At 40.8% G+C, this 25015-nt stretch overlaps 1 protein-coding gene across 3 annotated transcripts in view; it reads left to right on the top strand.

Moving 5' to 3' along the window:
- cdk14 (cyclin dependent kinase 14) overlaps positions 1 to 25015 on the top strand; it is a 289130-nt gene that overhangs the window by 142934 nt on the left and 121181 nt on the right. For all 3 annotated transcript variants that reach the window (XM_078171996.1, XM_033640450.2, XM_033640449.2), the window contains one exon: positions 3033 to 3156. In XM_078171996.1, coding sequence (XP_078028122.1) covers positions 3033 to 3156 — 124 coding nt within the window. The remainder of the gene's footprint in view (positions 1 to 3032; positions 3157 to 25015) is intronic.

Below are 25015 nucleotides of genomic sequence, written 5' to 3'. Positions count from 1 at the left end.
AGCCAAATGCCAGACCCCAGCAGAAAGTGGTGACAGACAGGGAGGTAACTCCAGTGGAGAGAAGCAGAGGAGCAAAATGTGTCTTTACATTTTGTCTTGTAATGTGAATTTTCGCACTGGATAGAACAATTAAAAAAATGCGAGTCAGTGTGCAAGGTTTCTGTGTGTAATGATGGATTAAAGAAACGCATATTAAAAAAAAAAAAAAAACAAAAAAAAACAGGCTTAATCTGCAAAGGCCTTAAGACAGCTGGTGTGGTATTTTTTTGGCCACTTGAGGGCAGTGCAACCAGATGGAAACACAACACTGACATATTACCTTAAAAAGTTGTTGTGCCAAACGTCTAAGTAAACAATTGTCTATTCAAGCATCTAGCGGACACGGAGCAACATTAGCATTAATTTTGAGTAGTGCTCTTGTCCTCTAATTAGTATTTACTCTCCTTTTAGCACACTTTCAACCTGGTCTCACTCCAAAGTTGCGCTTGGGCAGTGTCATATACCAAGGAAAAAGGTTGTCCTTTAACATCAGCGTGCTATCTGGTGGGACGCCGTTATAGTTTAATGACACCCGGCAGCATCACAGGGAAACATGGCGCAATGAGAACTGACATTAATGTGGTGAAAGTCCAAGAAGGGTGGGTGGGAGATGTGGTGGATGTTTCCAACAATCACCAACTATCACCCCGACTTTCACCCAGGAGAGAGGTGTTTGCGTCCCGTATAATTGTAAAGCCAAACCCTGTTCTTTTTACCTAAACCTAACCACATGCTTTTGTTGCCTAGACCTAACCACATGCGTTTGTCGTTGAAGGAAAAAAATTACAATTTGCGGTGTTGTACTGACATAGTGCATTTATTTTGAAAGAGACTGTTAACGATACATTTCTTGTGAAAACGGAAGTGTTTTTTGGAAGAAGTCAATGCATGTAACAGGCTGAAATTGACACAGCGTGCCAGAATGTCAACAACTAAAGCACCCAGGGAACCGTGCACATCATGTCTCAATGTGGAAAGTCCATGACCAAACGTCAATATGTGACGATGTCGGAATGGTCGTAGTGTGTTGACCCTTTCGGTGTTACTTACTCAACATACTCAGCATACTCAACACAACACACAACAGGCCAGCAGCTAGTCTTTCAGCCCAGTCCCCAGAGAGAAATGTCAGCATTGTACGTCTGCAAACCACAGATATATTAGGTTTGTACATTTCATATAACAAATCAACATTTTTAAACTGACGTGGTATATGAGCCGACGTCATCAGGAAGTGAAGAGAATGGTGGACGGCGTGTCATCTAAGTAGGACACCTGCCACACTGCAGACCACTGTTCAAGACCAACAGACAACAAAACTGGTTGTGTTTTAGCAGTTATTGCTGCGTGTGCAGTGACTCTTTGGGAGCTAAACATAGGTGTTTTTAAGTGACATGACACGGTGTTTCCACCAGGGTTAGTGCCACAAAAAGCAGTTGTTTTTTACTGAGACATTGCTGCTTCTTCTGTAAGGACAGTCCCATGAAAAGTGGTTATTTACCAAGGACATTCCTTTGTTGCCTTCAGAGATAGTGCCATGAAAAGCATTTGATTTTTACTGAGACACTGCTGCATTTTCTGCCAAGATAGTGCCACAAGGGGTGGTTTACAGAGACATTGCTGCTGGGACTGAGCCACTAACAGTGGGTATTTTAAGCCAAAACTAGATCTTTTCCTAACCATAACCAAGAGGTTTATTTTTTAGGCTTTTTGCCCTTATCAGATAGGACAGTATAAGCATGAAAGGAGGAGAGAAAGGGGATTACATGCAGCAAAAGGCTGCAGGCTAGAATCGAACCTGCGGCTGCTGCGGCAAGGACATTGCCTTTAAATATGGGATGCTGGCTCTACCCACTAATCTACCGGGCGCCCCATAATCAAGTGGTTTGTCTGCTTAAACTTAACCGGATATTAACCAGAGCGTCATTAAAACGTAAAGAAATGTTTAGTTGCAATTAACCGCAACATAATAACATAGAAATATAATGTATCTGTGGTTTGCAAAATGTACAATGCTGACATTTATTCCATCCATCGGGTTATTTCATTGCTTGAAAACACCGACAGGACCTAGAGACAAATATTATTAGGTGAGAGACAAATATGTGTCTCTTTCAAACCCCTATGGGTCAAAGTTAACTGATTTTAACTTGTCTTGAGACACTGCCTTTCTGTCTCCTGATTTCAGCACCCTGTCACGCTCTGTGCAATCGATTCTCCGCCCTTCACAGAGAATGAAAAGGAGGCAGCAGCCCCGCCCACCTCTGTATGTTTGGTGTGATTTCAGCTAAGTCTGTCACACCTCCGTACACTTTCTAAAACACTCCTAAAAAAATTTAAAAAAAACACTCTTCCACACCATGCAAAATTGATCAGATATATCACAAGCTGAGATGTATGTACTGAAGAGGAATCTTTGAAGCAGGAGCAGACAGTTTAATATACTACTTATTCTCACTCTGAGTCAACGCAGCAGTTCCCGTGAATTCAGCTGTGAAATCAGACGGCCGTCGTAATGTCCCATCTGTTTGATCGCTCTTCAGTAGTCCGAGTGGAGTAAATAATGGCTGTGTTCTTGACTGATGGCTGAGTATTGATTTTGGTGTGTGTGTGTGTGTGTGTGTGTGTGTGTGTGTGTGTGTGTGCCTTTGTGACAGAGACAGTATGTATGTAAATAACATGTGGGGTTCATGCCTGCTGTGGTTTACACTGTAACGAAGTCACAGCTATACCTCAGTGATGAATAGATTTTATTCACACCTATCTGCACTCTGCAGCCGCTCAGTTTAATGTGCCACAACAGAAAGATGATTCAGTCAGAAACAAAATGGGAAGACAGTTATTAAAGGAGTATTGCTATTCATGTCAGTTATCTCAGTGTGTGGTTGAAACAACATGCCCTCCTTATCAGAACTGTCTTTTCAGCGTTGTTTGTAGAGATTTGTCGTAGTTACATCTAAAAGTTCTTTCCCTTTGCTACTTGTGTTTTCTAGCTGTTCCTGTTCCAGTTACTGAGAGGCCTGTCCTACATCCACCAGAGGTACATCCTTCATCGCGACCTGAAACCACAAAACCTGCTCATCAGCGACACTGGAGAGCTCAAGCTTGCTGACTTTGGTGAGTAGGCTGGACAGGAATGCTTTTATTTTTGTGAGTTTCTGCTTAATGTAAGAATGCATATCCCCATTTGTGCATCAGTTCTGATATAATGTCTGAGGAGGCAGAGTGATGATCACACAGTTACTGTTGAGCTTATCATCACCCATATGTCAGCATTTTGATCAGGAATCACACAAATCTGCATTTAATGTTGTCATTATTTTTTACATTAGAAGCAATTTTTTTAGAGTGAAATTGTGAAAGTGCAATGAAACAGTTTTCCAAAATCTGGGGACTGAGTAAGTTAGCATAGTGAAACATACATTATAGGACTGGTGTAAGACTTAGACTCAATTTTAATGATGTTTGGCGGGGTGTTCAGGGTGACGCTCATGTTATATAATGAACAAGCCAATTTAGGCGTCTGAGCTAATGCATGCTAACTACGCTAACAACGGATTGGAAACGTGCAACTACATTTTTTGTTAACACAAGAAATCAAACAAAAGCCAGAGACTATATTGTATTAAGTTACAGTGTGCTGTAAATTCACCACTTCTAAGCAGAAGGCAGGAGATAGGCAGGAGTTATCTCGGAGCCTGGCTGGGCAAAGCCAGCCCTCTCACACTGTGTCTTACCCGGGATCTGGGTTCCTAGCAACCTGTATTGGAGAGCAGTGTGAAAAGAGGAGCACCCACTCTGTTTGAAGATATGGGGACCGAAAACATCCCAAGAAGTAGACTGACTGACAAATAAATAAATAAATAACTTTTTCAACTTTAGGAATCTCTAGGGTCTATGACTGGTGAGTCTGCCTCCTGAAAGTCTTCAACTTCTCTAGACTAGTCTAGAGTTCAGGAACACATCATACATTTGGAATCAGGCATTTCAGGCTGCAAGACCCCTCGCTTACTAATGTGTAAGTAAGAGGTGTGTGTTCAGACTTCAGCCAGCAAAAACCTCAACATGTCCTAAGAATGTGTTTGAGCTCTAATAATAAAAAAAATGTCTGCAGCTGCATGCTGTAGATACAGAGAAAATTACCTATTTTTTTACAGAGAAAAACAATGAATCCACGATTTCTGACTTTAAGTCCACCCCTGTCACCTTCTTTGAATGCAAGCTATAATAGACAGATTATGTTTGGTGCAACCATGCCGTGTTCTCAGCATCTATGAAACATCACACTAAGACACAGATCGTCTTGAAAGACAAACTATTGTGTTGTCTGATCCCAGCATAGTGGGATTCTTAGACCTGCCATCTTGGGGGACTCCTTGTATTTTGTGGCCCCCACATTTGGGTGGCTTTGGATGGACTGTTGGTTCAGCCATCTGTCCAACACTTTGGCCAAGATCACAATATCATGACGACTAGTTGACCCCTTGACCCTTTTCTTTCCCTAACCTTTCATCTAGTGCCAGAATTTCCATTTGTTCATCATAATCAAAGAACAGATCACTATGAAAGTTACTGAGCACATTCATGCACCCATCTATCTTGTGTAGACAGTGTGTGTGTGTGTGTGTGTGTGTGTGTGTGTGTGTGTGTTAGGAATCCCTCCTGAAGTGGCACCATATGGCTTGGATCCATGCTCAGTAAACACTGCCTACATGGCTTTCTGGCTTCCTGGGGGGCAGACAATCCAGCCTTCTGTACACCCCATCCATCCATCCATCCATCCATCCATCCATCCATCCTTTTTCCGCCCTATTTCCTAACTCCCTCAAACCTTTTCCCCCTTCCATCCTTTTCCACCCCTCCATCCCTCTGCCACAGATTGGGGGAGGAGGAAGGTGGCAGCCTCATCAATAATGCAAACCATGTTTTAGTGCAGAAACATTACTGCAAGGGAAATGAGAAGGAGAAAATAATGGACAAAATACCAAATGAGCAAAAATGAAAATCCCTGGCCTATTAGTCTGTCGCTGGAGCTGTGCTCATCAACAAACATGCACAAAACACAGAATCAGCCTTTGCCTCAGGGATGCCAGATGAGGAAGGTGAAGGCTGTGTGCGCGCGTGTGTGTGTATGTGCGTGTCTGTGTGTGTGATTGTGTGGCCGCCAGGGTTCCCTGTGGTCTCAGGCCTTGGCAGCAGGAATACTAACGGCTGACAGCTGAGGCCCGTGGCGCTGGTTGGGGTAAACGAGAGAGACGGAGGCAAAGTGTCAACAAAGGAGGGGCTGAGAGGTACAATAAGAGGTGGCAGAACACTCAGTGGGGATGAGGCTGTGTGGTGAATGGAAGGAGGATACAAAGAGGAAGAGATAAGGCATGGCTGCAATGAAGAAATGTATTAAGATGGGTTATGGGGGACTCGGAAAATGGTAATAGTGGATTCTTTTTTTAATAAATAAAACTCAGTCTTGCCAGTTCTTCCTTCTTTATTGGTGCTCATCAGTGCTTTTGCCATCCATCTCATTCTTGTGAACATGATATCTCATGCATTGAGGGAATTGCTCCAAATTTGGCACAAACGTCCACTTGGACTCAAGGATGAACTGATTAGATTTTTGAGGTCAAAGGTCACCGTGACCTTGCTTTTGTCTCTCTTTTTTCAATATGATATCTCAAGAAGTCCATAAGGGATTTTCTTTAAATTCAGCACAAACATCCACTTGGCGTCAAGAATGAACTGATTGGAATTTAGGGGTTGAAGGTCACTGTAACCTCACCAAACGTGTGTTCGGCCATAAATCAGGAATTCCTACGGTAGTTATGACAACATTTTACACAATTATGTAATAGGCTATAATGGTGAAGTGATGAGTGATTTAAAGAGTAACTCCACACTACATGTTGTATGAAAGTATTATTGCACTGACCTCTATGGGTTAAAAAATATGTTTGCTGAAGCAGGGTGTGGTCAATTGTACTCTGTTGTACTTGGGGCAGACCCAGTGATACTGGTTGGCAGTATCTCTGGGTCTTTTCTTTGCCAGGTTGCAGTTCATGACTTGTGTGACCCCCTGACTCTAGCACTGATCAGGTCCAAGTTCTTACATGACCAGTACTTTAGTCCATGGCAAGCTATTCCAGATACTTACAGCCACAGATATAGAATGTTTTCTGTATGTATTCAGAGTCCCCAGAGGATAGATCCTAATGTTTATTGCAACCACTTGATCATTCTGGCAGGACCATTATCACCTCCAAATTTATTCCTCTACTCAAATGTTAAAATTGATCAGCAGATTGTCAGTAATAGACAGGCTCATATTTCCAGATCATATTCATGATCCTAAGGGGAAAGACACTACACAGTTGTGATGACATTTTGGACTTAATACTAATTAGGCTGTAATACTTTAAAATCTTCACTACACTGTCTGTTCCATTTAACACTATGGTATCACTGATTGTAATGAATGTTCTAGTGTCTGATGGCTGCTGGCTTTAATTTAGAGTTTTTAGTAGTGTTTATTGGTGTACCCTGCATCATATATGAGCAGGTGTAGGCTCCAGCCCATGCTGCACTATACTGGTCATTGCATAGGTCTATTGTAAACAGAGTCTTCACTCTGTTTTTTTGTTTTTGTTTTTGTTACATTCCTGCTGTTGATGATAGAAAGTATTTTTTTCATTTCATATTTTTTTTCAGTCCTATGCAATATGATTTAGGCCTACCATACCTAAGTCAAACTAAACTCTGAATGGACAGCATTCACCTTTTTGACTATGGCCCGTCATATAGACCCGCATCACACAGGCATCTCAACGTGCAATACCACACCCACCCCAGGGCCTGCACATATGACCAGTCAGTTCTGCAAACCTAACCCATTAACACAAGTTCCCCAGCCCAATCCAAAACTGTAAATCTTATAATAACCATGCACATGCAAATAATTTGATTAGGCAGTGTGTTTAACATGATTGTTTCAATACATTTAATACACATGAATCTAAGATAATATATTTTAAAATGAAGGTAACTAAGGCAGAAATACAATTGACATGGATGCTTTTGGCATATTCTCATCAAATTTAGTGGCAAATCTCCACAGTTACAGTATATGCCTGTACTGTAGTGACACACCTGATTGAAGTATATTCATATTCTGGGTGGCACAGAAGACAGAGCCGACACACAAAGTCAGCAGTCAGAGCATTAAAATGTTAAGGTATTGAATGAAATTATTTTTATTTTCAGTTTATTAAAAGTTTGTATCTTCCAACACCTGTAAAACAACCAGCATGTTCTCTGTTTCACTCAGAACAGACAAAATTCCACCTGCAAGTCACCTTTATTCAGGTCACCTGCCAGTATCTGACCCGTTGAAGAACTCCGACATGTCATCTTTGTAATGGCTGTTAATTGCTATGCTATAGGAGCAGTTGATTTTGCTCACATTTTATAATCTCAGTGTATTATAAATATGTAGAATGGCCAAAATTTAATGAGCTTGCACTGCAGCATTTATAGAAAAACTTTCAGGTTACTGTAAAGGTGGCTGATGTCACCAAGAGGTGAGGACAAAAGCTAATAGCAATAGCCCAACACCAGTGACTACGCTTCACACTTGAAAAGATTCCCACCTCACTTAAAAGCTGTACAAAAAGTATAGATGAGTAGCTGGGCAGAGGGGGAGCTGAGTGAGCAGGCAGGGCTGATTTCTCAGCCACAGTGGCCAGGGCTCCATATCCCTGCTGCTGGTTGTGGAGTGGCTCCAGATGCTCCCCTCTGCTCCACTGTGGGTTTACTCACTTTTTAATGAGCTGCACAAACAACCAGCACATAAATGAGGCTTTGAGGAGCCCACGTTTCATATCAAGGACACAACTAATTGAGGCCAACATAAGCAGTGTGTGGGGGGTGATTTGTATTGTTTGTGTAGTGGAGCTGTGAGGACCATAATCACTGCTTCCCTGCCTGAACACACACATATACAAGACCTGCAGTACAAATAGTTAATCCTATATAAACCTAATGTAGAGTAGACCATCCATTTCTTACTTACATTATCTCTTACACTATGTTGGCTAAAAAAATTAAGTAAAATAAAATGAAGGGGAATCACCACAGGTGAAAACATTTATTTAGTTTTCATAGCGTGTCTTCCCCCAGACTAGTCACTAGTGGAAAGAAAATGTCCTGAATATATGTTTATGTGTTTATATTAGTTCAGATTTCTGTTCTAGAAATTTCTGCAAAAAGCACATATTTAATTAGATAATGACTCGTTTCCACATTTAGCAAAGTAGAAACAAATAGATTCGTCCACAAAGTAGCTAACGGGAGCTGATCTATTTGTTTCTACTTTGATAAAAATATATTTCTTCGATCCAGCACCCTCTTCATTGGACACTGGGATGTGCAAGTCTTTTGCAGTGTTAATTTGCGTATTTAAACATATAATTTCAGAAAACTTGTAATACAAAATAGAGTAATCAACTGTGGAAGGTTCACAGTGTTATCTATTAGTTAAGATTTCTACCCCACTCACCTGTAGTATCTTATTTCTTATCTAAAAAACTATGGAATTTTGCAATACATATTTTTTTAAAGCCATTATCTCTAAATTATTTTTTTCTCTTTCTCTAAGTCAGAAATCAGAAATTCAGCACTTACATACACCAAACTTTCTACTTTTATTCCTATCTATATTCTGAAGGTTTTTACAGAGGGGTTTGTTCATATATCATTCATTGCCTGATTTATAGAACATTTTCTTCCTAAAAAAATTCCTAAAAAATAATAATAAAATTAATTAATGTCTGTAGACAGTATTTTCTTATTAATGGAGTGATAAAAAGAGATTTCCAAAACTACCTCTGTAAAAACTTTTCACTCTCAGTTGACAACAAAATTAAACAAGATATTTGAACCAGGCTTTCTCCAATGTTTAGATTTATGTTCTGGAGATGTATGCACATGTAATTACATTTGCATATTAAAACATGAAATTCCAGAACATTTGTTACACAAAAAATGTTGTACTAATGTAAGTTATTCATGGGAAATTTAATGTTGACATTAAATTGAAATTTAATATATAATGCAATCATGTAGTAAGCAGCATTAGAGTTCACATCATTTAAAGGACGATGAGGTGATTGGCTACAGCTACCTGCCATTATTTATCATTTACATCACACATGATGGACAGACTAAAAAAAGGAGCAAAATCTATGCAGCAGTACAGAGATATCATCTTTTTATTTCTCACATTCACATATTCTTTCAAAACCTGCTGCCTACGTTATCTACAATGCACCTCCACTGCCAACAGTTCAGTCGTGTCATGACAGTATTGGTGGATATAGCCTTGAGCCACTAGCCAGTAGCAGATGTGAGAAGCAGGCAACAGAGGTCTGATAAGCTCCATTCTTTCTACCTCCACACCAGCAGATTTTCTTTGAACACTGGTACCCTGGGTAGATTTCACTACTGTAAGTGTAATAGAGCAGCCTTGGAAGTGCGGATCCCTGTTTTGTATCTTGTGCACATACAAGAGGACATACTTGCTGTTCCACTGAGTGACAGTCTGTGGTGGTAAAATGCCATGAAAGGCACCAATGTGCCAACAAAGGTAGGGAAGAAGACAGCAAGCTTGTAAACATAGATATAGGTTTCAGAATATTCATAAAATCAACTTTGCCAATATTTCATGAGGAAGTAAATGTATTCAAAGTGCATTAGGTCTTAGTGTGTTTTCGTGACACACTGATTGCAAAAATACTGTAACTATATGTATTTACAGGAAAACTCAACAGTTTACCGTTTAATGTCACAATCAATAATTGAGCCACTATACACCCATTCCAAATCGGGACTTAAAGCTGTACTATAGACCCTGTTCAGAGCATTTCATCCAAAACCCCATTTTAGCTGTGATCATTTTTCAGCCCAGGGCAAAATTTCACTTACATGTTTTTAGCACTGAAGTTCCCCAGTGCTTTATTATTTTATGAACAACATTGGACTGCTACTGCCACATTCATGTTTCCTGGGATGTACTGTAAACATAACAATTTTTCAAATACAAGACATACAGTATCAGAATCTACAATGATTACACCATCCATCATCATTGAATAAAAGTACAATCAATTTTTACTGTTTTTTACTTAATTTGATTTTTCTTTTGATGCCTCCACGCCAGTGATTCAGTGATCTGAGGCAGTATGTTCTCGGGCTGTCTGTCCAGCCATATGTTCATTCCCATTCTTTTGAATGCAGTATTGCAATATCTCAAGACATCCATAAGAGATTTTCTTCAAATTTGGCAGAAGTATCCACTTGGACTGAGCAATGACCAAAGTAGATTTTGGTGGTCATAGGTCAAGGTCACTGTGATCTTGCATCCATCTCATTCTTGTGAACACGATATTTTAAGTGGACCTTGTGGAAATTTCTTCAAATTTGGCACAAACGTCCACTCAGACTTAAGGATTAACTGATTAGAATTTGGTGGTCAAAGGTTACTGTGACCTCACAAAACATGTTTTGGCAACAGCTGAAGAATTCATGCACTAATTGATAAACTTTCACACAAATGTCTAATAGGAGAAAATGTAGGGCTGATTTGATTTTCATTGGCTAGTCATCGTGATTAAATCGGAACCGTTGAGGCAAGTTGTAGGAAGCCTCTGCAAGTAATTGGTTGCTGGCAGACACTCTGTGCTGCAATAAAATGGTTAATCAGCAGTGCCGTGGGCTGTAGAGCCGATGCGCTGCTGGTTCTGCCGGCCTGAATAGAATATAATGTCTATAGCCTTACTGTTGTGTACAGCCTTTATTGACTGAGCTGAGTAGTGATGTGTTTGTCGACCCATAACCCACGGGACCCGCAAATGGACCTGCGGGTCGGGCAGCAGTGATCGTCAGTTAAATTGGTCTATAAATGATATTTCGACATTATTGGCTATTACTGTCATGGCATCCGAAGGTACTGATGCGTTGAGCAGGTGACAGTCTGTGGCCGTTTTCAAAACACACTTGTGTCACCCACTCCAAAAGAAACTTGTTGAAACTTTAAACAATAATTTATTGTACAAAACGGGGGAAACAAACGTTGACAAAAACGGTTCCATAATTCATATTAAATTCAAAAGATAATGAAAAAACAGCTACAAGTTAGAGGGAATAGTGATAAAGTGGTAAAACTTGGCATTGATCCACAGCCTCAGATGGATGTGCTCAAGCGTGCAGTGCGCACAAGCCCAGTTGGTAGGCTTTACTATATTTTCACATTTTTAACAATGCAATTTAAAAGTTTTGATTTTTATTGATAACCTACATTTACCAACAACAAAAAGACTACATTTAGCACCAGAAAAATATGTAAAATTTAAAAAAAAAATAAATAAAACATAAGTAAATAAAATATCAAATACCAAATTTTCATAACGAATACCTACCCATAGAAACGAATATTTGAATATCCAAATATTTGGGTACAGCCCTAATAAAATGCTGAAGTGATGATATGTGGCCATTACTCAAACAGAGGGGGAGATATTTGGTCAGACACCCAGGTGGTGACACTAATCTTGGGTGCCCACCTTGAAACTGTGCTGATTGTATAGATCTTCTGTGCTGCCGGGGTGAAGATGTGTGTGAAGCATCCATGTTTTCACAGACATAAATGTGAACTGTAAATGCAACTTGAATGGTTCATGGAGGTATACAACTGTGAGGCGGTAATTCTAGTCTGTTTTTTCATATTATAATTTTAATCTCCTTTTCATATACCTTCCTGGAGCCACACTTGTGTGTAAGTGCTGGCAACAAGCACGCATTTTCATCACACACAAAATGACTTTAGCCTTGAGACAATTTTCTGTTGACAAGCCCCTAATTATAGCAGCGGATGAAACAGCAGATGAGCATTGCTCATAGCCCACATACTTCAGAACCTCATGAGAGAGTGAGTGTGTCCACAGTTGGGATGAACCTGCTGAAAGGCTGCTTGTGTTTGCTCTCAAACACTGAGGCATTGCCATATGCTGTCAGTGTCTATCGCCAACCAGGAGCACAGACTGCGGTCAGCAGCCAGGAACCTTATCTGAGGTTCAGTCACACACAAAATGACAGAGCGGTGTGTGTTTGGGACTCCATCCACGTGAGAACCTGTTCCAGACAGTTTGTGAAGTGAGTGAAGAGCTGGGAGTCCCAGGTCCTCTCCAGTCACCCAGTCAGCCAGTTGTACTCACTCACAGAACAAAGTGACTTGTTTTTAGCAGTGCTAGCGGTACTTTGTGTACTTAGCAAATGTTAGCATGCCCGCCCACATGACCCCATGCCTGTTGTCTGCCATCTGCTTGGTACAGTGTAAACCAGGATTCATCTATAAAGAGAACTCTTCTCCAAACTGCTAGACGCCATCTTAGGTGAGCAATTGCCCACTTCATAATGACTGCTGTCAGGTCAAGACCCCAGTGAGGATGATGAGCATGCAGATAAGCTTCCCTGAGATGGCTTCTGACAGTCTGCAGAAATTCTTTGGTGGGCTAACAAACTGTTGCATCTGCTGTTCGGATGGCTGGTCTCAGATGGTCGTGCAGGTGAAGACTCTCAATGTTGAGGTCCTGGGCTGGTCTGAAGTTGTGAGGTCGGTTGGATGTACTGCCAAATTCTCAAAAACGACACTGGAGACGACTTATGGTGGTGAAATGAACATTCAGTTCACGGGTAACAGCTCTGATTGACATTCCTGCAATCCCCTTAAAACTTGCAACATTGGGGCTGTTATCTGATCGCATGTTTTAGAGTGGCCGTTTATTGTGTTTTTTTGACCGTTTTTTTGTTTTGTTTTTTAAGATATTTTTTTTGGGCATTTTTGCCTTTAATTGATAGGACAGCTAAGTGTGAAGGGGGGAGAGAGAAGGTTGGAGTCGAACCTGGGCCGCTGCGGCAACAGCCTTGTACATGGGGCACCTGCTCTATCCACTAAGGCACTGCCGCCCCGTAATGATGCTGTTTCATCAGCATCATAATATGCCACACCTATCAGGTTTTTGTGCACAAAATTTGAGAGAAATAAGTCATAGATCTTTATCTGAACCTGTGAAAAATGGGACCAAAAACAAGTGTTGCATTTAAATTTTTGTTCTGGGTGCTTTTGCTGTCACTGTACAGCTATAGCTAGCTACTGTGTACTGATGTGTGTTTATTTCCTGAGAAGTTGGCGTTGCTGTGCTGTGAAGTAACAGCTGCTGGGATAATGATGTGTGAGGAGTGAAGCAATGTGACAATGGGGCTGGAGGAATGTTGCAGGCACCCAGAGCAGACTGTTTGGCTCTCCCCAGTGTGCTGTTCCACCCAGCGCCTCGCCACTACACCGGGAAGTGGGTGTGTGTGTGTGTGTGTGTGTGTGTGTGTGTGGGTGTGTGTGGGTGGGTGTGTGTAACTGTAGGTGTGGATTCATGGCGGCTGCAGATGGTATTCTGAAGTCCATTAGATGAATGAACTCTATATGTGTGTGTGTTTCAGTCCAAACCTGAGACCAGACTGAAATAAACTGCAGGGTTTAACACACCAGCAGCAGAAATGATGATGATGTTTGGTGTGCCTGTAGATAATGACCTGACTGGTTTCATGTAGGCGACTATAATGCAGAGCTCATTACAGTCCACTCTGTGTTGGGAAATGAACTGGCACGACGGCAGGTGGTATGCTGAACACACACACATATGCATACACATGAAAGAATGTTGGATTTAAAGAGGCACACATTTACTATAAAAACCTTGACATCCAGCCATGCTAATTAAGTGTGTGTATTTAACGGAATTAATGTAAATAGAAATACTGAAAACCCCAGTATCAAAGGTAATACCTTAGAAATGAAGCATTTAATGACAGAACTTAGTAAAAATTTAGCTGACTCAAATATCAGTCACTTCAGTTTGAAAATCTGGGTATCGTTTTCCACTGAACAGACAAGCAGAGCAGTATTTACCTGCTGCTTTGGTTCCTCATCCATATTAGATGTGTGTATTTTCAGATGAGTGGATGCAGCAGAAACTCTCTGCCAAAGAAAGCTTTGCGTGCAGCCGAGGCTTTCTTAACTTTATGTCTCTGTTTTTGTAACATACCAATATACAACGTTATGTTTGTTCTCTCTGTATATTGTGGGAAGGCTGAAGCAAACACCACCTGTAAGCACTGTAGCCAGTGATGTGTTTACATACACTCGTATGTTCTGGTTTGAAATCACAGTTGAGTGTGGACCCACACATTTACAGTTTAGTCCTGAAATTCAACTTTTTCGGCTTGTGGGACTTAAAGAGCCAAACAAATAGCAATGTCTCTTTTCAGAAATCATGACCCGTTTACTTAAGATAATTAAGATAACTCACAGTCCTTGTTGTGAGCAGTATTTACTACTAGCTCATCTAGCACCGCTGAACTAGCTAACGTTAAAGCTCAGCCAAGGAAGATGCCATTAATGATAAAATCTTCCGCCACTAGTCGTCACTAGTACAAGGCTCTTGTCCATGAGTAGATGCACACTTCCTTCTGCACTGTGATACGGTTTGGGGGTATAGTTCAGTAGAGAGAAGAGTAAAACTGCTCACAACAAGATCTGTGGATTATCTTGAGTAACTAAGTCATGATTTCTGGAAAGAGACATTGCTGTTGAGTTTTTCAAATGTATATTTTTGGTGCTTTGAACACCACAAACCGAGTGCCATCTAGTTCCATTATATTGGAGCGAAGGCAAACAGCTCTTTCACATGATTTCTTCCAGTTACCTGTCTGCATTTAAAACATAGTGAAAGATGCAGGATGGGCAGTGAATGAGACTCAAAGTGAAACTGTGAAACCTGAAAAAACATGAGACAGACTTTGACACAGGACAAAACTGTAGGCTAAAGGTCACTGTACACCACACAACTCTATACTTTTCGTACAAAATTGTTGTAAATAAATACAACCTCATGTTGTGTCAGTCATGTTTGCACACTGACTCCACAACTTTTGTCCATCAATAGATTTTTCAGAACAGGTCAGATTTTCTGTGCGAGTCGTTTGACCGAGAAGCAGTGAAGAAAATGTGGCATAACCTGCAGGACACGTACATCTGCAACAAGAGAGAGGAATGGGGCAAACAGTATCATTTCAAAACTCAGATAGATTACTTTCAACAGTTTAGATAGTAATATTCAGGTAGATGATAATAATACACCACACAGATACGGACTAGATGTACAAAAGCCTTTAAGCTATAATTATCCTTCTGTAAAGCAGTAAACCAGTCAATCACAATCTGTAACCAGGGGACATCCTGGCCCTTTGCTGGTAATTGTTTACAGTTTGAGTATCAACTTGAGACAGGTCCAGACAAAATTTTGGTCAATCTCTATAAACTGATATCTTTGTAAGAATGCAGATAAATTAAACAAGAGCTAACAACAATTTAGTTGTCAATGGATGATGGTCTGGGACTGCAAATTGACTAATGCGTTCCACCTCTTTTGCTCTTATGTAAACAAATTAGGGATGCATGACATTGAATTTTTTGCAGATATCCGATATGCCAATTCATAACTCATTTGGCCGATATCGATGTATCCACTTTTTCCTTACCTAATTTTAGTGATGATCAAGTCTCTTCTGTAGTGGAATTAACGTCATATTACACATGCATACTCTTATTGTGATGGCCCACCAGCAGATGGAGACATGAAATAGAATTATTTTCAATGTATGTAATATTCATTCGTTGTGCAAAATGAGAAAAATCACGTTGGCCGATTCTGACATGACGATATTATCAGCAGGTTGGCTTATTTTGAAAGTTCATTTTAATGCGAATATCGGCCGATACCAGTGACGTGCTGATATTATTGTTCACCCCTTAAACAAAGCTCACTCAAACGGGATTGGTAAATACTACTGGGACTACAAACTGAGATCAGAAAACATCCAATACCAAAACGTGTCCTGCTGCCTACAGATTGCTTGCTTTTGCTGAATTCTAGTCAAAATGTGCAGTTCATAGCCATTATAACTACCCAGTTAGTACAAAGTGAAGCATATTTCCCAACATGTTGAACGTTTCCTTCACATGAGTCCTGAGAACACAAATGAAGAGCAGAGAAGAACTGAATAAAACTGACTAAGCTTGAAATGTTTCTTTCTCCATTCTGGACAACTGGCACTGCAGACCAGTTTGATGAAGTTTGGGAACCATGATGCCCAAACTAAGTAAAACTCCATTTAGAAGAAGTTATTGTTGTCCCCTGTGGAATTATTTCCCACGGTACTTTAAATAGCTTTTGGCAGGATTAAGTACATCTCTCAATCTGCTGTGTGTTAGCAAGGAGGAGGAGAAGCAGGCAGAAGCTACAAACTGCCTTTAAAATCCAAATGAACTTCAAAAGAACAGTGGGTTCTTTCCCCCAGAGATAAAGACTATTTTCATCCATCTCTTTGTACATTCTCTCTTCCTCCTATTTCCCTCCAGCCCACCTCTTCCACCCAATACTTTGTGACCCCCGGTGTTGTGCCTGAGATAGTGATGTATAATTCACCAGTTACCTTCATCCCAGTAGCTACCTGGACAGGATGGCAGGTCAACTGATGAACTACAACAGATGAAGGTGGCTGAGGGGGTGCGTGTGTGCGTCGGTGTATGTGTGTAGGAAGCTATAGGTCAGGGCTTTGAAGTATTATCCTCCTCTGCAGGTGGACTCGTGGGGTTTCGAGGGGGTAGGTCAGGGCACGGTCATTTCCTCACTACTGTCATGTGGCTGCTGGCTTACCTATAGAACACTGTACAAGGTGATCCAAATGTCAAAACACATAGAAACCACCAACTAAACCAGTACCAGGACTCTCTATTTGGAACAGTAACGCTGAGACCTTACTGTCTTTCTTTACATACACCATGGTAAGCTAACAGCAGCTAACAAGAAAAAAAAAATTCAAAGTGGTAGAACACATTGAGCTGTTTCACATTGCCACCTGTAAATCAAAGTAGTGGATTTTTACCCAGTGATGGAAATGGAGTCCAAATTGTAGCACATGAACAGGGTGAGCTGAGACATTCTGGTTGCCTCCAAGCTGTTTGTGGGTGGATGCTGGACCTTGGTGAATGTCACATGTAATTTCATGAATATAGGGAGATGCTAAAATGAAAGGTCATGCTGGGGATATCCTGTATTTTTTAATTTCAACAAATCACATGAAATTAATCACGACACCTATAACAATGAATGTATCTAATATCAAGTATTGTGTGTGTATCAAAGCTTGACATACCTTCGCCCTAATAGAACTCTGTTGTGTCCAAAAGCTATTAAAAACACGTCAGTGAGCCACACTGTTGCACTGACTTTCACCTGGGAGGCCGATGTTTACTTCCCGTGTGATTGTAAAGCCAGACCCTGTTATTTTTTCTGAAACCCAACCACATGCTTTTGTTGCCTAAACCCAACCATGTGCATGTGTAGGTATAATGTAACCACATGCGTGTCTTGTTAAAGGAAAAAACACTCAACACGGTGTTGTACCGACGTAGTGCATTTATTTTGAAAGAGACAGCATGTAACAGGCTGAAGTTGACATGGCGTCCCAGAACGTCAACAACCAATGCACCCAGAGTACCTCACACGTCATATCTCAACGTGGAAAGTCCATGACCAAACGTCCATATGTGACAAGGTCAGAGTGAAAATGTGTTGACTAAATAATGGAGGGCAACAGGTCAGAATAAAAATAATCACAGGTACCTGTGCTGGCTGTGTGGACACTCGGCAGCTTCTGCCTGATCTAACAACTGTATCACATGGCAGACTGACAAAATATGCATCAGCTGTTCGATGAAACTTTATTCCAGAGCTGAGGATGCAGCTGACTGATAGCAGCAGGGTAGTTATTTTGGATATGCATTGCATCAACAGCAAGACTTGATCAAAACCAAGGATATACCTGGACCATGTATGAAACACAAGGGGGCTTTAATTTAAAACGAGGACTCTTAATTTGAAACTTGAAGTGGCCAGCAAGCCAGCAAGTGGGAGCTGACTGAGTGAGTGCTTTGCACATCTGAATAGTACAGGGCTTTTAGCAAAACAGCATACTGGTACAACGGTGTGCTCAATTAAGGGTCAGGTCGCAGGGCTAATATTAACAGGTCTGGGTGGGTCAAAGGTCAGTTCCAGTGCTGATCTTTGCATGTGGGGGTTTTGCAAAACTGGACCCTTGCAGGACTTTATCCCACAAACACCATCCTGCTGCCCCAAAATACCTACTACAGTACGAAATTTGAATTAATCTGCAGCTGAAAATAGTCCCCAATGCACTGTTTTCTCCTGATTGAGTACTATTGGCTAAAAATGAAATGTGTATATGTAATTTATGTTTATATTTATTTATATTTGTCAGAAAGTATCAAGAGATGGGAAGGTTGTTGGTTTTGGTCTTTAAATGGGATCTGTAAATAACACCAACCTCAGACTTGAAAGCTACAGTTGCTAACTTTTATGAAAATAACTTTGTGTCATATTTGCTGCAACTGTCACTGTATTCTGAGAGAAGTACATGAGACGGATAATCTGTGAAAAAATAATGTCCCTCCTCCTCTTCCTACTGCCTCTAATGGCATTCACTACAATCAGAGCCGAAGAGTATCTAAAGCAGCTGTCATTCTATCAGTTACTGCTTATGAAATGTGGTCCAACTGTCAAACTAGGCAGTGCTGATCAAATATGAATCAAGATTCTGTTAGTGATTTGCTTATTTCTCACCTCAGATGTTTTCAGAAACATATTTTAGTGTGGTGTTTAACTGTGAAATGAAAAAAAGTTTGTGACCTGGCCGCTACGTAGGAAATAGTCAACAGGAGTACCAGTCACCGCCCACCAACCTGTCCACTTTTTGCATTTTACAGCTTCAGTGCTAAAATATGAAGCAAATATGTAAAACAATATATTATTTATAGGTTTCCAATTGTAGCTTTAAAGAAATATTTCTATTGTGACAAGCAGCATGCAAATAATTAAATCAAAACTGATTTTAATTTTAATAGTTACCAGCTATTAATTCTTGTTTCAAGAAAAAAAAATGGTCTTGGGGAAATGAACTGGTGACAATATGTCATAATAAGTCATAATTAAACCCATAATAATAACCCTCCTCTTATTATGCTGACAGATTGTCGACAGCTTCTTTCAATAATTTATGGTTGTTTGGGTGTGATCTCTCGTGACTGTGCAAACCTTTGTGGTTGGCCAGTAGTAACAGTAATGCATTCTGTTTGGGGACTGATTGTTGATGTCAGACCTGTGACATGACATCCATTTTTAGTGTTAAGTGTGGGCTGATTTTAATGCACTAAAGGCTAATGTGATCTTACATCTATTGTTGGGGTTCAGGTTTTAAATCCACACTAAGAGACCTAGGGCAGGGCAGAGGCTGTAGGTGTGAGTACACGGTCAAGGTGGAAATGAGCAAATGGTTTTTCTGGATTTTTATCAACTCCATGCATTAATGGCCGAAGGGAAATGACTGCACTAGTGCCAGTGAGTGTGATCGCTGTTGTAATGACTTTTTATTTTGTCAATTACACATGGGGAATTCCATTAGAGAGAGAAGTACCAGAGAAAACCTGGTTCAGACACTCAAAGCAAAGTTGCAGTAATCAAAGATACAGGTTACTCCACTATCAAAACTACAGATTTTTCCTCTTACCTGTAGTGCTGTTTATCAATCTAGATTGTTTTGGTGTGAATTGCTGAGTGTCTGCCCTCTCGGCTCATGGTGCTCAAAGTGCCAAAAAAATACATTTGAAAACTCAACAGCAATGTCCCGTTCCAGAAATCATGACCCGGTTACTCAAGATAATCTACAGACCTGGTTGTAAGCAGTTTCATGTAGGAACTATTTTCTTTCTACTGAACTACACCCACCAACCGTATCACTGCGCAGAAGAAAGTGTGCATCTACTCATGGACAAGAGGCCCGTGCTTGTGACTGCGTGAGATGTAAACATTAACAGCGTCTTCCTTGTCTGAGCTGTAATATTAGCTAGCTCATTGGTGCTAGATGAGCTAGCAGTAGATGCAGCCTTCCATCTGTGTGGCTGAGCACACGGTACTGTTGTTGACGGAAGAAGCCATCATAAAACATGGCAACAATAATGACATGTTTGCCACTACTAAAGTCTCCTATAAGTCTGAGGGGGGCACACCAAAGAGGACATATTTAGATTCTCTTTAAACCGATGAGCATCTTGACTGCACATCTTTTTAGAGGTGGTTTCTAGAGTCGATGTTAAAGGGACAGTTGACCCAAAAACTGTCCCTTTAACAGTTCCATTTAATTAGATAGAAGGCAGACATCCCCATGGCTGATAATTTAAAGACTCTGCAGCTCACACCAAAAAAATCCAGACTGATAAAAAACACTACAGGTAAGAGGGAAAATATGTATGTTTGATTATTCGGTGAACTGTCTCTTTAATTTACCCACTGTATCTATAATCACTGTACAGGTCAGGAGGATGGTTAAAATGCCAGGTCAGATAACACACATTGAACTATTTAGATCGAGGAACAATGCCACTTCATTTTACTCTGTACTACACCTCCCAGTGTTACAGTCAGCCAGCCTGTTATTATTGCACTTCCTTTCATGATGAGTGCAGTAATAAGAGACTCAAACACACAGGGCACCTGCAGAGGAAATAATAGCCTCTAAGTGTGAGCGGGCAGATGGCGTCTATTCTAACTTAGATCAGTGTGTGGACATTACAGTGCTCGGCCGTGATGAATGCAGTGGGTGTTCCAACACAAGGAAATGTTAAATATGCCCTCCCTCCTCTCATTTATTCTCCCCTCTGCCCCTCTCCCTCCGACACACAGGGGACTATCAGCAGGGCAGGAAGTCCTTTTTTACTAAGCTAAATGCTTTAATTAAGCCCTGCAACCACTTGGGAAGAGACAAAGAGGTAATGCCATCAGCCTCATTAAAGCTCGCTGCATCTGCACTCTGCTCTACTATTAGCTGCCATGGGAGCACTGTCACTGGATACTTAACTAACCTGGGTTTGTCTCATCACAAAGATAAATGCTAGACCAGGCTTAGAATAACCTGGACATGTCCATTAAAGCCACTTGACTTATTATTAAAACCCTCGAGTTTGAAAAATTCAGCACTTTTTTGTGGTGCTGATAAAACCCTATCATAGTTTCAAATGACAGGTGCAAATGTAGCTGGTCATAGTGTCACCATTGATTAACCATACTCCAATGATGTCCGATTCACTTGATTGAAATAGGAGTTTTGGTCCTTTGGGTTCATCTTACTGATAATCATGTCCCTCTGTTCCTCACTGAAACCTCAAAGGTTGTCCATCATAATTTACATTTTAAAAGGCAATCTCAGGCTTGTTGCGGTTGACTGTACAGAAGTCAGTCTAGAGACAGGTGTGCCATGTTGGGTGTACAATATGATAGCTTCAGTAAGTTTACATTGGGGAAAGATGGGTACTCTGCACACTGAATGTTAGAAGCAATATTGCAAGCTCTCAAGAATTAAATGAAGTGATGTTTTAACTATCAAGATTAATGCCAGGAAATTGTTGTGGTTTGGAAAATCAGACTTTTTGGACACACTGAACACTATGTCCCATGTGCCTCTGGTCTAAACAGACTTGGATATTAAACACTTGACAATATTATTGGGGTTTGTTTGATTTTTTACCTTATGGCACTGCAATCAAACTTGATCGCCACCTAAATTTGCTTGAAAACTGGATAGCATCTCAAAGCAGGGTGCAGCCATCTTTCAACAAGCGAGTTAGTGACATCACAAAAATGGTTGTTTACTTGGAAAGCTGAGTACAACACTGTACATCAGATTAGCTGAGTATTGATACGATAGAGTTTGAGAGTTTTGAGATGCTAAGAAGCAGGGACAATCTCAAAAAACACAATTGCCTATGCTTTTTGAGGTGGTAAGCCCAAATGTAATGGAAAGACCTGTTAACATGGAGTCCGACGACAGCGGCCAAAGTGAGAGAAGCCTGAACTCGAAAGTTAGCGCATCGGGTGGTCCATGACTAGTGTCACATTCAGTGTAAGGTAGCTGCAGCTGACAAACATGGAAAATGTGCTCTACCACTGTCTCCATCAAGCTGTTGGGCCAAGGAAACAATGCAAGATGCTATAACGTAATGTTAACATGATCTGTTTTGCATTCAAGTGTCCATTCTCTTCTCCGTGTACAAAACAGACTTTTGTCCTTGGTGTGGAGACACCACAAAGATCTTGCTTGCTCTCAGAATTTTGGAAACAAAGAGCTCCCTCCTCAGCAACAGAATCGGCTAGTTAATGATGTTGGCTTCACCTTAGATCATAAACCAAAGGCTTTACCCTGTTTACCCCTGACCACTGTTGTAATGTCTCCTCTACCATTTTTGCATATCTATACAATCAATCGCAAACTCCAATTCCTCTCTCAAAGCAGCAAGTATGGTTGACCTGAACCAGCTATGCAGCTTGAATCCCCTCTATCAAACACTACTACTGAACTGACTTCCTGTATTTCCGGGCACAGTCATTAAAGGACAAAACATGTTTTACAGTACCAAGTTTACCAAGCCTACCTCAACAACTCCTGGCAAACAAGCGGACAACAAAAACGACCTGTTCATTTAACGTCACCAAGATGGCTGCGTCTTGCTGGGGAAAAAGTGAAATACTGTATAGTTTTCTAACAAATGGCTGGTTGCAAAGCAGCTCGCAGAGGAAGCAGCAACAGTAGGCAGGCCAAAGCATTTTCAATAGGGCACCGTGAATAAGATTTGCCACTTGGTTGGGTAAAAAGAAATCATGTGATCCATCAGCTGACTCCCTTCCATCAATCAGCTCATTGGGCTGCTTGAGATCAGCTGATATAGCTGGGATGTGAGCTGAGCTTGACACCGTGGCCTGCCTGACCTAACACTAACACTATGCTCAATTAATGAGCATCTTAGCAGTAGCTGAAACTCTTTCAGGGTTTAACTTCTCATGTTGCTGCAGCGAAGTAAAGCACTCCAGGATGTGTCAGTGCAGTGTGACATCACTGTTCGGTGTGATTACAGTTTCAACAGCGCACACTTCTGACCACACCTATCAGTGATGCTTGTTTGATGCCACAGAAGGCATCAGAATGCAAACAATAGCTTTTGTAATTTTCTAACCTGGAGAGCACAGCCACACTTTATTTGATATAAATGGCCTTGCACTGCACAATGCTGAACTGGCACTGCTCCTGTAAACGACTTGTTACATTATAAACCCCATAGTGGAGAATACCATCACTGTTATAAGATTAGTATGAAGGAAAACTATTGCTTTCTCCAGTTCTGCACTGGTACAACTCTTCTGAAATGAAACAAGCTATGGTCAGAGTTATTTTCTTTACTCTGTTAGAGTTTTGTGTGGTGGTTTGTGCTCCACTTGGCTAACATTAGTCATCAGATTTCATCTTCTTCTTATAAAGCGAGTTATTGAGTTATTAAATCTGAATGTCCCCCAATGCTTTCATTTGAAATGAACTCTACATGACTCTTGCGGAGAGGTTTTCAAACTGTGAAGTGCATTAACCCAGGGGAACACAGGAGAGTTGAAGGGGAGGGTGCAGGCGGGGGAGGCTGGAGGCAAAGATACTGTGTGAGGTGAAAGGGACAGGTGCATGACGGTGTTTGGTGAGCAGTTCCAGCAGCAGCAGTGGCTGTGCTAGACAGCTCAAGGAGGCTGGTAAGGCATTTTAAAACCTTAAGAGCCTGAAAGAGCATACCCCTAGTCACAAATCTGAACACACAGACGTGATGAAAGTGGGACTTACACTTTCCAAGGATATTGTGATGTCCATTAAAAAATGTCCAAGTCATAAAGAAACAAAACTAGATTATTGATCATTTTAACTGCAGAACTTGCCTGAGAATCATCTCATTTTTAAGTTTTTTTCTATATCAAAGTAATCCAGTGATGATTGTCTGTACATCTAAGAGCACTTTACAAACAGGAACTGATGATAACTAATTCAGCGTACTCCTAATGGTGACAATACAGATTAAGAATCACAAATGATACAAATCAGGTTTTCTCTGTCCCTTTCCTACTGGACAAAAACCCACTAACACCCACTAACATCTTTGGCCTTCAGTGGGATGGTTACAGTCGGCATTCATTCCCCGGACAAATGACTCTGAAGTAGTCACGGGTATCAGCTCCGATCAGCAGTGATGGAAACATTACACACGGTTGGACACATTTGAATAACCTTTATCAGATTTGATGGTTTAGTCACAGACTTTCCCAAAAAGTGTTTTTCTTTCACAAATGTGGGAATGAAATTGAGTTAAAATGTACAAAACAGTAAAATTTATCTTGCCTGGCTGGGCAGCTCTCTGGGTGCTCAGCACCCCTAAACCTCTGATCCTAGAATCGCCCCTGCTGTGAAATACATTTTTATACATTTTTGTGCTAGTAGGAAAATAGCAATACAAAAGGTATCATGCTTGTGTAGTAGAAAAAAAAATCAATGCAGTTTTTGGGCTGGCATTGAGCAGAGTCACAAGCATTGTTAAGAGGGCACAAATAGTTCAGATTGCATCAAGACAGTGTTGACCACTATGAAACCTTTAGACAACAAGTACAATGTAACTAATCCTGTTGTATAAAACAGATATGACCAACAGCAGCGAATCCTTTAATCCTCCAAGCACACATTGTAAGGGTTATGGTTTTACAAGTTGGATCATGACTCCCTATGTGTCTATACCTAGGCATTTCCATGGCCTACGAATACTTTTAAATTGCACTGCATTTTTGAGATGGAGCAATGTTTGTGTTTTGCATTGTGACCGGTCATGGAAATTTTATTTTGAGTCCATGAAGAGTCATGGAAAAATTTTGACATTTTGTCCGTG

This window comes from Epinephelus lanceolatus, chromosome 10 (assembly GCF_041903045.1).
Source record: "Epinephelus lanceolatus isolate andai-2023 chromosome 10, ASM4190304v1, whole genome shotgun sequence".
Lineage (NCBI taxonomy): Eukaryota > Metazoa > Chordata > Actinopteri > Perciformes > Serranidae > Epinephelus > Epinephelus lanceolatus.
The sequence above is the reverse complement of the archived record's forward strand: the minus strand, read 5'-3'. Positions and strand labels throughout refer to the sequence as shown.